The sequence below is a fragment of the Herpailurus yagouaroundi genome, unplaced genomic scaffold (genome assembly GCF_014898765.1).
Source record: "Herpailurus yagouaroundi ecotype Mexico unplaced genomic scaffold, PumYag 140, whole genome shotgun sequence".
NCBI lineage: Eukaryota > Metazoa > Chordata > Mammalia > Carnivora > Felidae > Herpailurus > Herpailurus yagouaroundi.
In genome coordinates this window covers 75,852,485-75,867,261 of record NW_024412395.1, presented here as the reverse complement: position 1 = coordinate 75,867,261, position 14,777 = coordinate 75,852,485, and the positions used below count along the sequence as shown (strand labels likewise).

At 39.1% G+C, this 14,777-nt stretch overlaps 1 protein-coding gene across 10 annotated transcripts in view; it reads right to left on the bottom strand.

Moving 5' to 3' along the window:
• Positions 1-14,777, bottom strand: part of CCDC150 (coiled-coil domain containing 150) — a 98,315-nt gene that overhangs the window by 14,328 nt on the left and 69,210 nt on the right. For 8 of the 10 annotated variants that reach the window (XR_005790446.1, XM_040475732.1, XM_040475729.1 and 5 more), the window contains 6 exons: positions 13,419-13,526; positions 6,785-6,913; positions 5,282-5,451; positions 2,395-2,488; positions 1,441-1,610; positions 155-281 (listed from right to left, as the gene is read on the bottom strand). Coding sequence is in view for 9 of the 10 variants with exons in the window: in XM_040475732.1 (XP_040331666.1) it covers positions 155-281; positions 1,441-1,610; positions 2,395-2,488; positions 5,282-5,451; positions 6,785-6,913; positions 13,419-13,526 (798 nt within the window). In the remaining variant the exon portion in view is untranslated. Of the gene's footprint in view, positions 1-154; positions 282-455; positions 651-982; positions 1,024-1,440; positions 1,611-2,394; positions 2,489-5,281; positions 5,452-6,784; positions 6,914-12,087; positions 12,655-13,418; positions 13,527-14,777 lie in introns of those variants that run through there. The other 2 variants (XM_040475735.1, XM_040475737.1) reach the window with 2 other exon arrangements.

Sequence of the window (14,777 nt, the reverse complement as noted above, 5' to 3'; positions counted from 1 at the left end):
AGAGCACAGAGATGGTTTGATCACTTTGGGCTTATTGGTCAAAGAGGAATGAAAAGGGCCAAAGAACAGCTGCAGCCATTCTTGGAAATCCTGCGACTGGTTCTCCTCTTAAAAGATTCACATCTAGAATCCTTTTTGTCACTCGACTGCATACCTCAGTCATTTCCCGTTGCGCTGCCTTCTTTGCCGTTTCTCTCTCAGTTTGAAACTGCTTTCTTAGGGCTTCTATGCGTTCAGCATGCATTTCTGCTTCCACTTTGGATTCCTCAGTCATCCGTTCTCTGTTTAAAAAAAAGATAAGTCACTCTTAGAAATCATCTTAGCAGGTAAGGAAGGCCTGGACGATCATGGGCAGCTGTCCAGAAAGTATGATTTACACATGAGAAGCACATCAGGCACCAGGTGAAACTCACTGGTCTGGAGCCCATTAACACAAAGGGAAGAAAAGCATTTACCTGTAGCATTAAAAGCCAAGAAGTCTTTCAACATCAAGAAAACCAACCAAGAGTGAAATACACACTCTTGTTTTAACCAGCAACCAGTCTTGAGCCAGCAATATTTCACTAGATAAAATTTGCACAGCTCATGGACAGGAAAAAATGCGTTCTCTGCTTTAGCGTATACCTTCCTCATATCCGTATGTTCATGACCTGAAAGGCATAAAGGTCTACGTGCACATTGCATTTCCCTTGGGTAAAAGTTTTCATGGAACGTTATTTATATCTAAATCCTATTTACCAAGGTGCAGTTTACAAAACTCTGGTGGCCTGACTTGAACTTGATGTGTTTGACCTCATCTTAGGCCCAAAAGGAAAACAATGGTTAAAGATCTGCCTGGGTGGAGTCATCCCACTCCTCCATGGGTTCTTCCCTTCCAGGCTGAGGCTATTCCTTTTCCAAATCATGCTTCTAAAGGACACATTAGCTTTTGATAGAAAAGGCTTGGCAGAAACATACAACATTCTTTAAATGTTGGCTTTACCTTCATGTGGAGCAGCAGCGTGACACCAGACGAAGGGAGAGCTGAAAAGGAGATTCACATGAGCATTCCCCAGCCTGCTGGCGGCTGCTGCTGCTCAGGATGCCTGGTTCCTAACACAGTTCTGCTGGAGTACTAGTTCCACGCAGAAGATGAGCATTTTTAAAAAAAATTTTTTTTTAATGTTTTTATTTATTTTTAAGACAGAGAGACAGCATGAGTGGGGAGGGGCAGAGAGAGAGGGAGACACAGAATCTGAAGCAGGCTCCAGGCTCTGAGCTGTCAGCACAGAGCCCAACTCGGGGCTCCAACTCACGAACTTTGAGATCATGACCTGAGCTGAAGTTGGACACCCAACCAGCTGAGCCACCCAGGCGCCCCTAACCAGTTTAGGTAAGTGAGCCGGACGTAACTCTCCCAGAGGCTCTTCCCTAATTTCACTGTGACTCTACTGCCCTTACTTGAAGGTTTCCAAATTTTGTCGCTCAAGTTCTTTGTTTTCCAATTTCTCCTGCACATGATCAAGCTTTGTTTGTAGATGATTATTTGTCTGGAGAGCTTGCTCCAGGCTCATAGCCAGTTTCCTGTTGTCTTCTCTAGCTACATCTAGAGCTTTCTGTAGAGGCTCCATCTGAAAGAGAGAAGACGCTCTTTAATTCTACTGTCACAGATAGATTCAAGAAGTCGGTAACACTATATACTCCTTACACTTTTTCATCAAATGCCATTGAGACAATAACTGGATGGAACCAGAACTAAAGATTCCAGATGCCTGGGAAATAGATGTGAGAATTTACTGCAGACACTGCTTAGGAGACTCTTACAAAGCAATGGGAAAAGCAAGCTCTGCTGATTACTATGAGCTTTGAAAAATGGAACCAACTTCTTTATTTTAAAAATTTTAAAGTAAATTCCCCTTTCCAATCTTATAACTTCTGGTGTCACTACCTAAAGAGAGAAGAACTGGAAATTGTTCCTTGTATGTCCTTCCAGAAAAAGCTTATTTATACGAAATATCAAAGACTTTTTAATATATGTGCATATATACTTATAAATTCATGTGTGCATATATCCATGAGCACACACATGTAAGTGTGACTCCTTATTAATAGTGGGGTCACTCCAGCTACTTCTGACTTAAATTACAAATTATTCCCTAAGCCCTTTAACTTCTGCAATCATTTATGCATTAATAAGTAAAAAGTATATCAGAGAGAGAATTAGGCATAATTGTGGTCCTGGTTTGCCAATAAATGACGCACTGTAAGGTTACAGGCCCACTTCCCATTTGTAAACATAACTCAGACTTGAATGAAAAAGAGATTTACCTGATTACTTACCCCATTTTCTTAAAAGAGCAATGTCCCAATAAAACCAAAAATATCAATATTCTCATCTATAATAATGGCCTTTACCTCACTGTTGTGCTGGGCATCCACAACAAGCATTCTCGCCTGCCACTGGTCCACTTCTGCCTCCAGCTTCTGCACCCTCTGTTGATTTAGAGCCCTGAAAATGGGAGACACAGAAAGAGTGACTACAGAAAAGAACCATCTAGGAAGGATACCACTGGGAGCTACAGGGCACTCTTCTTCCAAGAAGCTCAAATAGCATATGTCATAAACTACAGATGCTCAGAATACCTTAGAGTTGGCAGGTGACAATTAGTAGCCTCAGCTTCAGGTTAAGAAACTAAGACTCGAAGGATTAAAAAGTTGTCCCATGTACGCCTGGGTGGCTCAGTCAGTTGAACATCTGACTTCCGCTCAGGTCATGATCTTGTGGTTTGTGATTTTGAGCTCCATGTCGGGCTCTGTGCTGACAGCTCAGAGCCTGGAGCCTGCTTGGGATTTTGTGTCTCCCTCTCTCTCTGCCCCACCCCCGCTCATGTTGTCTCTCTCTCTCCCTTAAAAATAAACATCAAAAAAAATTTTTTTTGTCCCATCTATGATTCAATTTGGATTGATACATTAGCTATCAATACTTGTCAATGACTAACTTATGAGCTGGTAATTTTATACTATATACATATATCACCAGTACAAAAATATATTGCTTCTAGATGGATGGGCCTGCTGTTGAGATTTTGCTTCTAAATACAATAGCTACCCAGAATCTTATTGTGAATGGTGAACAATTTGCAGTACCATCCCCTTGACTTTTTTATGTTCAGAGGCAATACACGTTTATAATATGCAAAAAACAAAGATAAGCACAATGGAGAATATAAAACTGGCACTTGTTCTCCCATAGCAGAGAGACAATAAGCACTAATACACCCATCACAATATATTTCAGAGGACCCATTAAACTGAAACCATTTGCTCATTAACCTCAAGGGGAAACTTTTATGCAACTTGAAACTTTCAAAGAAGGAGTTTACTTCTTTTTTTAAAAAAATTTTTTTAACGTTTATTTATTTTTGAGACAGAGAGAGAGCATGAACGGGGGAGGGTCAGAGAGAGAGGGAGACACAGAATCTGAAACAGGCTCCAGGCTCTGAGCTGTCAGCACAGAGCCCGACGCGGGGCTTGAACCCACGGACTGCGAGATCATGACCTGAGCCGAAGTCAGCTGCTTAACCGACTGAGCCACCCAGGCGCCCGGGAGTTTACTTCTAAAACATGGCTAGAAGTAGGTCTCAGAATGATTCATCTAAAAATATTAATCTTTAAATAGGATACTAATAAATAGATAATTCAAACTCAACTAGGCATGGAGCTTCAATTATCTAGATAATTACTAGTCTGCAGACCCAAGGACAGGTTTAAAGGGTAGCAGTAATATAGCACATGAATTTCTAGAATACATACTCCTTTACATCATTACAAAATATGGGAATTTTGAATTTTTGAAAGTCATGTTTATTTCTACTTCCAGATACTCCCTAATTTTCTAGATCTTTATTTTTTTTATAATACCATGTTTTACTGAATAGGTCTACATTTCACTACTTCTGAAATGTCAAGCTAAAATAGAGGACTTTTAGAGAGCAACAGAGTAAAGGGGGTGAACTGTCAGATTCATACATTTAGTGAGTAGTAAAATAGGGAGAGGGAAATATGTAAAACTTTGGGTTGGAATTGGAGGAAAAACCTGTTCAGGACTGAAGGGAGGTCCTTGATTTCAAACAAAAATTTCCCCTTGAATAAAGACTATACAAATAAGAACTTGGGTTTACAAAGAACATCGAATAGCACAAAACCCCATTAGGCGGAAGAAATGGTCAGGACAGAGGGGTGTGGGCTGTGGGGGCAGGCAGTCTGCAGCAGGGATGGCTGGGCTACAGGCTGGGAACCCCGCTGGAGGCCGCAGCTCAGGTACAGGATCTACAGGGAAGAGCAGGTTGGGAAGTCTAGAGGCAGAGGTTAGTGCATTCACCAAAATCCCTTGCTTTCCAGTCAAATTACTAAGATGTTTCCCCAAACAGGGGCTAGATCTTTATTTTATTTATTTATTTATTTTTTAACGTTTATTTATTTTTTTGGGACAGAGAGAGACAGAGCATGAACGGGGGAGGGGCAGAGAGAGAGGGAGACACAGAATCAGAAACAGGCTCCAGGCTCTGAGCCATCAGCCCAGAGCCCGACGCGGGGCTCGAACTCACGGACCGCGAGATCGTGACCTGAGCTGAAGTCGGACGCTTAACCGACTGCGCCACCCAGGCGCCCCTAGATCTTTATTTAAAAAAAATTTTTTTTAAACGTTTTATTTATTTTTGAGACAGAGAGAGACACAGCATGAACGGGGGAGGGGCAGAGAGAGAGGGAGACACAGAATCGGAAACAGGCTCCAGGCTCCGAGCCATCAGCCCAGAGCCCGATGCGGGGCTCGAACTCACGGACCGCGAGACTGTGACCTGGCTGAAGTCGGACGCTTAACCGACTGCGCCACCCAGGCGCCCCGTTCTTTATTTTAAAGTGACTTTGTTTCTCGCGGTGCCTGGGTGGCTCAGTTAAGCATCTGACTCTTGAATTTAACTCAGGTCATGATCTCACAGTTCATGGGTTTGAGCCCCACGTCGGGCTCTGCACTGACAGCACAGAGCCTGCCTGGGATTCTCTCTCTCTCTCTCTCTCTCTCTCTCTCTCTCTCTCTCTTTCTCTCTTTCTGCACCCCCCCCCGCCTCTACTCACATGCTTTTGCTGTCTCCAAATAAATAAACAAACATTAATAAATAAACTTAAAAAATGAAGTGACTTTGTTTCTTGACTGCATGCCACTCCTTACTATAATGGAGCAGACATGCTCCATTACATGCACAAAGACAAAAAAAAAAAAAAAAAAAAAAATCTCCAGTACCTTTCTTTCTTGAGGCCTGCAATCTCTGAATCCCTCCGCCCAAGCTCTATTTGTACTTTTTCCAGAGCACCTTGCATCTTACTGTGAGAAGCCAGCACATTTTCCAACATAATTGTAACTTTGCAGTTGTCTTCTTTAGCCTCTGCCAGTTGTCTCTGAAAGTTTCCCACCTAACAGAAAATGAAACAATACAAAGATATTTGATCCTTTCTCCTTATTCCACTGCTGCTGAGTCCCATTACTTCTAGGCAAGACTATGGAAACCAAGCATGGCAAAATGCTAAGAGGAATAATTGAAGCATATTTTATTTTATTGTTAAGATCTTAAGTTATTGTGACTTTGAGAAAAGAAAACTAGCCCCCGCCCCCCACCGCCACCCTGTGGAGAACTCTGCAGCACTTCCCAACTTTTGTCATGTCATAACATCTGTATTAACTGCAGACAATGGGATCAACAACTTCCTGGTTCTAGATGTGGTCCCAGGCTGGTCTGCTCTGGCCCTGATCGGTTATCATGGGACAGAAGAGAACATACCTGAAGCCCATCAGAATCAGGAACATGTTAGTTACACATAGTAGGAAGGTTACTGTTACCAAGGTCAGATGATTTTCAATAGAAAACATTAGGACTTTCAAGACTGGAAGTTAAAAAAACACTGGGGGGTGCCTGAGTAGCTCAGTTGGTTAAGCGTCTGACTTTGGCTCAGGTCATGATCTCATAGTTTCTGAGTGTGAGCCCCGCACTGGGCTCCCTGCTGTCAAGGCAGAGCACATTTCAGATACTCTCTCTCCCTTTCGCTCTGGCTCTCCCCAGCCTGTGCTCGCTCGCTCTCTTTCTTTCATTCATAAATAAAATAAAATAAAATAAAATAAAAACCAAAACCAACAGCAGTTAGCAGCGCCTGGGTGGCTCAGTCGGTTGAATGTCTGACTCTTGATTTCGGCTCAGGTAAGGAACCCACTGTTGCGGGATCCAGCCTTGCATCAGGCTCTACTGAGTGTGGAGCCTGCTTAAGATTCTCCTGCTCTCTTCCTCTGCCCCTCTCTCCTGCTTGTACACACATGCTCCCTCTCTCTCTAAAACAAAAACAGGAGCACCTGGGTGGTTCAGTTTGTTAAGCGTCCAACTGTGGTTCACGTCATGGTCTCATAGTTCATGCGTCAGAGCCCCAAGTGGGGCTGTCTGCTGTCAGGGTGGAGCCTCTTGGATCCTGTCTCCCTTTCTCTGTGCCCCTCCCCTGCTCTCGTGTGCTCTCTCAAAAATAAACGTTTAAAAAAATAATAAAAACAAAAACAAAAACAATTGGGAATTAAATCACGTATTTTTAAGGAAAATATTTTACAGCTCTTCTAAAGTTATCTTAAAAAAAAAAAAAAGCTCCTCTGATCAATCCTCGTTCTTACCAAAGGTAACAAGAAATGAAGGAATACGACTTGACTTGCGCAAGATTTCTTAAGCACCTCATTTCAGTAACAAACTTTCAAAAAGGATTGATGCCTTGCCTTCTTGCTCTCTCTGTCCTCCAAAGCCTCAATGTCCCCTTTCAACTTCTGACTCTCTTTTAGGGCTGCATCACGACACTTCACTGCTCGGGAGAGCTCCTCTTCATTCTTTTCAAGAATGGATTTCACCTTAGTAGAAAACAGGGAATGATAAATAATTTGTCTAAAGCACTATAAATCAGCAATTAGAATAAGAAAAAGCAATTTGGACACCAGACTTAAAATGTTTAATTAAATATGCTCATCCACTATAATAAAAAAAACAACTTTATTAGCTACTTTTCCCTTTAAAGAAAACTACAAAGCAAAAAAAAAAAAAAAAATCTGTGTGAATAAACATGAGCAAACCTAATATATGTCAATCTCCATGAAAATACAGGGTAAGTGATAAAGGAGATAAGACTATGAAGGTTAGATGTAAAATGGTGGGGGTGGTGGACTGATTATCCTGGAATTTAAAAATACAGTAAAACCTTGATTTGAGAGCATAATTCATTCCGGAAACATGTTTGTAATCCAAAGCACTTGTGTTATCAAAGCAAATTTAAAAAAGAAAAAATTTTTTTAACGTTTATTTTTGAGACAGAGAGAGACAGAGCATGGACGGGGGAGGGGCAGAGAGAGAGGGAGACACAGAATCGGAAGCAGGCTCCAGGCTCTGAGCTGTCAGCACAGAGCCTGACATGGGGCTCGAACTCACGGACCGCGAGATCGTGACCTGAGCTGAAGTCGGCCGCTTAACCAACTGAGCCACCCAGGCGCCCCTCAAAGCAAATTTCAAGGACCATCAGCTCAGTTGTGATCATGTGATGTCTGGCGTCACACACTACTCATATTGCAAGACATCGCTCCTTTATCAAGTTAAAATTTTTAGAAATGTTTGCTTGTCTTGCAGAGCACTCGCAGAACAATCCAAGGTTTTACTGTATAACAACTGAAATATAACAAAAGCCAAGATGAATAAGTAGCGTCAAGAAAATACTGTTATAGAAAAATGCATCCTAATTAGAAGTATGAGAATTTTATATCCTTGAAATACTTTTTTTCTTTTTTCTACACATTCAAATGATCACAGTATTTTAAATATTATTTTTTAAAAATTTTGAAATAATTAGATTCACAGGATGTTGCAAAAGTAGTGAAAAGAATCCATGTATTCTTCACCCTGCTCCTAATGATGTGGAGACATCTTACACTACTGTAGTTCAACATCAAAATCAGGAAACTGACTTTGGTGCATTACTGTTCACTAGATTAACTGGCCCACAGAACTTACACAGTTTTCACCACTTTTTTAAAAACCTGCATTCATCTCTGAGCGCGCACATAGCTGTATGTAATCTGATGTCGTGCACATTATTCACGAACCATCACAATCACAATCAGAACCGTTCCATCACCACAAAAGAATTCACATTTGCTACTTCTTTGTGTATATACACACTCTCCCAAACCCATCCCCAGTCCTGCAGCAACCAATAATTTGTTCTAAATCTCTACAGTTCTGTCATTTTAAAAATGTTAAACGTTTTAATATAATTAACTTTTGTATAGGTAATACATTCACACTATTCTTTTTTATCAGCATTACCGAGGTAAAAATGACCTGCAAGAAGCTGTGTATATTTAAAGTATAGTTCTGACGTGTATAAGCTCTTGAAGCCATAATCAAGATAAGCCATTTCCATCATCTCAAAAGTTCCCTCATGGGGGCGCCTGAGTGGCTCAGTCCGTTGAGAATCTGACTTCAGCTCAGATCCTGATCTCAAGTTTGGTGGGTTAGAGCCTGCAGTGGACTCTGTGCTGACAGCTCAGAGCCTGGAGCCTGCTTCAGATTCTGTGTCTCTCGCTCTGCTTCTCCCTCATACTCTCTCTCTCAAAAATAAACATTAAAAAAAAAAAAAGTTCCCTCATGCCTTTTTGTAATCTCTCCTTTCTGTCTCTCCTTGTTCCCACACCTCCACACAACTAATCTGTTTTCTGTCACAATAGTTTTTTTTCCTAGAATTTTATATAAATGGAATTATATTGTATGTACTCTTTTTTTTTGTATGGCTTCTTTCACTCAGCATAATTATTTTGAGATTAATTTTGATGTAGCAGTAGTTCAATCCTTTCTGTTGCTGAAGAGTGTTGTATTGTAGAACATACCACAGTTTACTTATCCATTCACCTTCTGAACACTTGAGTTGCTTCCGGCTTTAAGATATAAGCTGCTGTGAAGAGCTGTGTACAAGTCTTGGGTAGACATATGCTTTATCTTTGCTTAGAAGTGGAATGGCTGGGTTATACGTAGTGTTTTATTTTTAAAGAAACTACCAAAGCATTTTTCAGAGCGGTTATACCATCTGACATTCCCTTCAGCAGTGTTATGAGAGTTCCAGTTGTTCTACATCCTCACTAATACTTGGTATGAACAGTTTTTCAGTTTTATACATTCTAATAGAGGTGTATCTCACTGCAGTTTTAATTTGCATTTCCCTAATGACTGATGTTTAACATCTTTTCAACTACTTATTTATCATCCAAATATCTTTTTTTTTTGAGTTTTCTTTTTTGTAACCTTTATTTTTTTTTAATATTTATTTATTTTTGAGAGAGCACACACGTAAGCAGGGGAGGGGCGGCGAGAGAGACAGAGAATCCAAAGCAGGCTCCAGGCTCCCAGCTATCAGCTCAGAGCTCAACTTGGGGCTTGAACTCACAAATCATGAGGCCATGACCTGAGACGAAGTCAGACGCTTAACCAACTGAGCCCCTCACGTGCTCCATGGATTTGTTTTCTTCTTAATGAGTTTTAAGAGTTTAATACATTCTTGGAGACAATGCCTTTATCAGATATGTGATTTGCAAATATTTTCTCCCAGTCTATAGCTTGTGTCTTCATTCTCTTAACACTTTAAAGAGCGTAAGGTGTCAGTGCATCCGTTTTTTCCCCCCTTTAGGGATCATGCTTTTGATGTCAAATCTAAGATATCTCTGAGTAATCCAAGATAACAAAGATTTCCTCCTACATTTTCTTCTACAAGTTTTACAGTTTAAGATTTTACATTTAGGACTCTGATGCATTTTAATTTTTATATATAGTGTGAGGTATGGATCAAAGGTTTTTTGGTTTTGCATATGGATATCCAACTGCTCCAGTGCCATTTGTTGAAAAGATCATCCTTTCTCTACCTTCACTTTTGTTGAAAATGAAATGTTCATTAAATGATTTTGAATTGGTAGCACATTCACATTATTCTTTATTTTTAATGTTTATTTTTATGTTTGAGAGACAGAGCGCAAGTGGGGGAGGGGCAGAGAGAGATGGTGACACGAAATCCAAACCAGGCTCCAGGCTCTGAGCTGTCAGCACAGCTGACACACCCCAATGTGGTGCTCGAACTTACAAACCATGAGATCATGACATGAGCCCAAGCAGGCTGCCCAACTAAGCCACCAGGTGTCCCACATTCACATTACTCTTAAGATACAAAAGGGTAAAGTGGAAAATTTCCCAGTCACCTGGTTTCCCTCCTCAAAAATAATGTTGCCAATTATTATTATTATTATATTATTATTATCCATGATAGAGATATTCTATGCATTATAATTGAAAATATCTATATGTACTCACATATGGATATATTTTTTATTCTCCTACCCCTTCTACTACAAATAATAAAATATTATGTATACTCTTCTGAGCCTTGGTTCTTTTAACCTAATAATACATACATACATATGTATGTATATACTATATACATACGTTCAAGCAGTATTCCAAACCATGAATACACCATGATATACTTAGCTAGTGTCTTATTGATGAAATTTTGCTTACTTCCAGTCTTTTGCTATTAACAAGCAATACTTCAATAAGTAATCTTGTAAACATGTCATATGTATAAGCTAGTATATCTGAAGGAGAAAGTCCTAGAAGTACGATTGTGGGGTGAAATGATAGATATTAAACTGTCTTCCACAGGAAGTTGTACCATTTTACACTTCCAACAGCAACAACAAAGAATATGTTTTCCCCACATCTTCCTCAACATTACACTTCCTTAAAACTTTCTAGCTGTAACATTTGAAATACTTTTTCTTTAAGGATCTAAGAATATTACAAAGGATGCCAATTCATAGGCTCTGAAAACCTACAGAATTTTGTTCTAGAAACGGACACAAGGAAGGATATATACTTTTACCAGGGTTTTTAAGATACATATGAAAATGTCACTAGCAAAAATGTTCAGAGAAAAGATCTAAATAGCCATCAACTCTAGAAGACAAGATACAGAACTTTCTATTTTTAAACATCAAGCAAAGATGTATGCTCTCAAAGGTTTTCTTTCAAAAATAATTTCCAGGGGCACCTGGGTGGCTCAGTCAGTTGAGCCTCTGACTCTTCATTTTGGCCAAGGGTCATGGGTTCAAGTCCCACATTGGGCTCTGCCCTGAGCCTACTTAAGATTCTCCCTCTCTCTCCCTCTGCTCTTCTTCCCCACTCACATGCTCTCTCATAAATAAAGAAAAGCCTGAGACATGATAGGCTCTCAATAAATGTTGGTTCATGCTTTTCTTATTAAGCAGTTGTTGTTTTCAGTTTTATTATGATAATTTTCATCAATAACTTGGTTAAGGCATTCAGACTATACTGTAAGGTTCACATCTAAAAACAACCTAAAACTAAGATAATACTCAAAAAAATTTTTCTCCAATGTTCAAGTTCTTAGGGCTTTGATTAATGTATTTCTATTTTAAAATCAGGCTTGAAACATTTTACCATGAATATTAAGATTACGTGGAGGGGTGCCTGGGTGGCTCAGTCGGTTAAGTGGCCGACTTCGGCTCAGGTCATGATCTCGCAGTCCGTGAGTTCGAGCCCCATGTCGGGCTCTGTGCTGACAGCTCAGAGCCTGGAGCCTGTTTCAGATTCTGTGTCTCCCTCTTTCTCTGACCCTCCCCTGTTCATGCTCTGTCTCTCTCTGTCTCAAAAATAAATAAACGTTTAAAAAAAAAAAAGAGAGATTATTAAAAAAAAAGATTAGGTGGATGTTTTGAATTTGTAAAAACTCAAAATCATATTAAAAAAACTCAATGGCTACTGTTAATCAAAATCTTCCTATGTCTAAAAATTAACCATGTGATAACCAAAATAATGGTTTCAATCCACATTGTCAATTTTTCTTATCTGTGAAGAACCTAACTTTCTTGTTACTCATACCTCCATATACTATCTTTCTGAATTGTTACTACTTTTCTTCATTGTTGTATAAATCTGAAATTTCCTTATGATTTAGTTTGTGGTCTCCACTTACCGAATCCTGTTTAAGAAAATTTGGTGATTCATTTATTAATGGTCTTGAAGCAAGAATGTCTATTTTACCTTCCAGTCTTCCCTCCATGGTTTTAATAGCATTCAAAAGAGTCTTTAGAGAGATTCTAGAGTCTCCAATCTCCTGAGAAGCTCTCAAAGAAGTGAGGTTAGATGCAAAGGTCACACGGCGTGCAGAGTTTGGAATAACACTGGGTAAACCAACTGATGAAGTTCTTTCCTTTATATTGTTTACATGGGGCCTATAGCCTTCAAAGAATTTCGAAGATGCAGGCCTCTCCGGAGATTTCCTTTTTCTTGGAGGCATCACCAATCAAAAACAACTAAACCTAGAGTTATTTTTCAATGAGCGCTCCTTTTATGAAGAGGAACAACACAAAGTTCTAATGAAGCTGTGATAGAAAATATACTTGAAAATGTGTTCCTTTGCTTTCAGAACGAAGAAATCACACTGTAAAGTTGTCCTGGTGAAGAAACAAGCCTTCCTTAAATCAAATTCCCTGTAGGAGAGTATATCTAATGAGGCCCTCTTTTCCAGTAGTCAGATGGTTAGAACCCTAACAGTATTCTATTTGAAGACACATTCTAGCTCCTTGGTTACCAAGGGTATAGAAACAGAAATATTATAGCTAATAGAAGTCAAACATATTTGAGTAAAAAAAAAAAAAAATGCACACATGGTAAATTTGTAAATCACTGAAATGAATCACTTTCTTTTGGTTACACATTCTTGGATTATTTTCTTCACTAAATGTTTTGTATCTTGTTTGTCTAACTTTCTCTATTCATTTGTTAAAATGTTATGTGACTTACAAAAGGATTGTAGCCTCAGCAGTCACCCTGATGACAAGTAAGCATTTATACCACTAACACCTCTTTCAAGTGAGCTGTCTCCTGCAGTTCTATCTTGTTGCCACTGAGTTCTAAGTTTGCCTATAATTAAAAAACCATTTCCTCTATGAAAGTGTTTCTCAATGCTTTCATTATAATGATGTTCCCTATGAACGCTCACTCTATTTTGCTTCTGAAAGACTTAACTTCTAAATCTATAATAAAGTTTATGAGTATATTCTTAAGCCTCCAATTAGAACATAATTTGAATATCCCAATCCTGCTTCAGGTATGTTTATTTCTCTACAGTTTAGCAAAACCTTGTACATTGCGGGTGTTTAAAAAATGTTTGTTGAATTGAGTCAAGTGAAAGAATATTCATCTTTCTGGGACTGTATGGTAAGGTGGAGAGAAAGCCATCAATTTCTTAAAACCTAATTAAAACAATATAACAGCAATTTGTTTTATAGCTATTAATCACACCTGCATATAGCTGCCCTCTAGAGCCTTGTTCAACTTGCGTAGATGGTCATTCTGTGAACTGGTTTCAGTAAAAGAATGTAGTTGTTCTTCTAACTGTTTAACTTTTATCTAGGATAAAACAGAAGAATAATAAAATAAGGAGTAATTATATATATTTACATATTTTATTTAAAAAAATTTTTTTTTCAACATTTATTTATTTTTGGGACAGAGAGAGACAGAGCATGAACGGGGGAGGGGCAGAGAGAGAGGGAGACACAGAATCGGAAACAGGCTCCAGGCTCTGAGCCATCAGCCCAGAGCCTGACGTGGGGCTCAAACTCACGGACCGCGAGATCGTGACCTGGCTGAAGTCGGACGCTCAACCGACTGCGCCACCCAGGCGCCCCTATATATTTACATATTTTAAAAGGAAAAAGATGTCATGAGTTTGGAAAAATCACAGAGAATCCTTAAAACTTGTAGAAGCAATCCTAAGTTTTTCTAATCATGTAAAGATTGCTATTTCAACTCTCAGAGCTATTTCAATAGCTAAAAGTAGGCTATAGCCATTTATACGTACTGAGATAACTCATTTGGTTTCTATTGCTTATGAAAACTCCAGCGGCACCTGGGTAGCTCAGTTGGTTAAGCATCCAACTTCCCGTTCAGGTCATGATCTCCCAACTTGTGAGTTTGAGCCCTGCCTCGGGCTCTGTGCTGACAGCTCAGAGCCTGGAGCCTGCTTCGGATTCTGTGTCTCCCTCTCTTTCTGCCCCTCTCCTGTTCACATTCAGTCTCTCTCTCTCTCTAGCTCAAAAATAAACATTCAAGAATTTTTTTAGAAACTCCAAATTAACATGACTTATGAATATAACAGTGAGACTTTGAGGGTAATAATTTCAACTTAAAAAAAATTGTGATACCTAACATTCAAAAACCATTTTGGCTATGGATAATTAGAATTGTCAAAGTGCAAGTAGATGACACAGACTCTTGTGTTTTACTGACAGAATTATAAAATCTGAGTAAATGAAATTCTTATATGATGAATTATACTTTAACTGAGAAAGATAATTATGGCTTTCTCTTTAAAGAAAATGATCATTTAGGGGAATTAAATCATTAATATTTACTCACTAATCTCCAAATTGTGTTTTCCCACATTTTCTTCCCTTTATATCCAACCCTTTCATACAAATCAACAATGAATCCCTGAATCAGACAAAATGTCATCCAAAATTTTTTACTTAAATCGACTTTTTCCTTTCTCTGTGTCTTGTTTCCTACCTGTGGAGGGAAAACACTTCTTGGCTGGAGTTACTGCACACTTTCAGGAACTGTTAAATTTTGATTGCTAATATTAGTATTTTTTTTTTT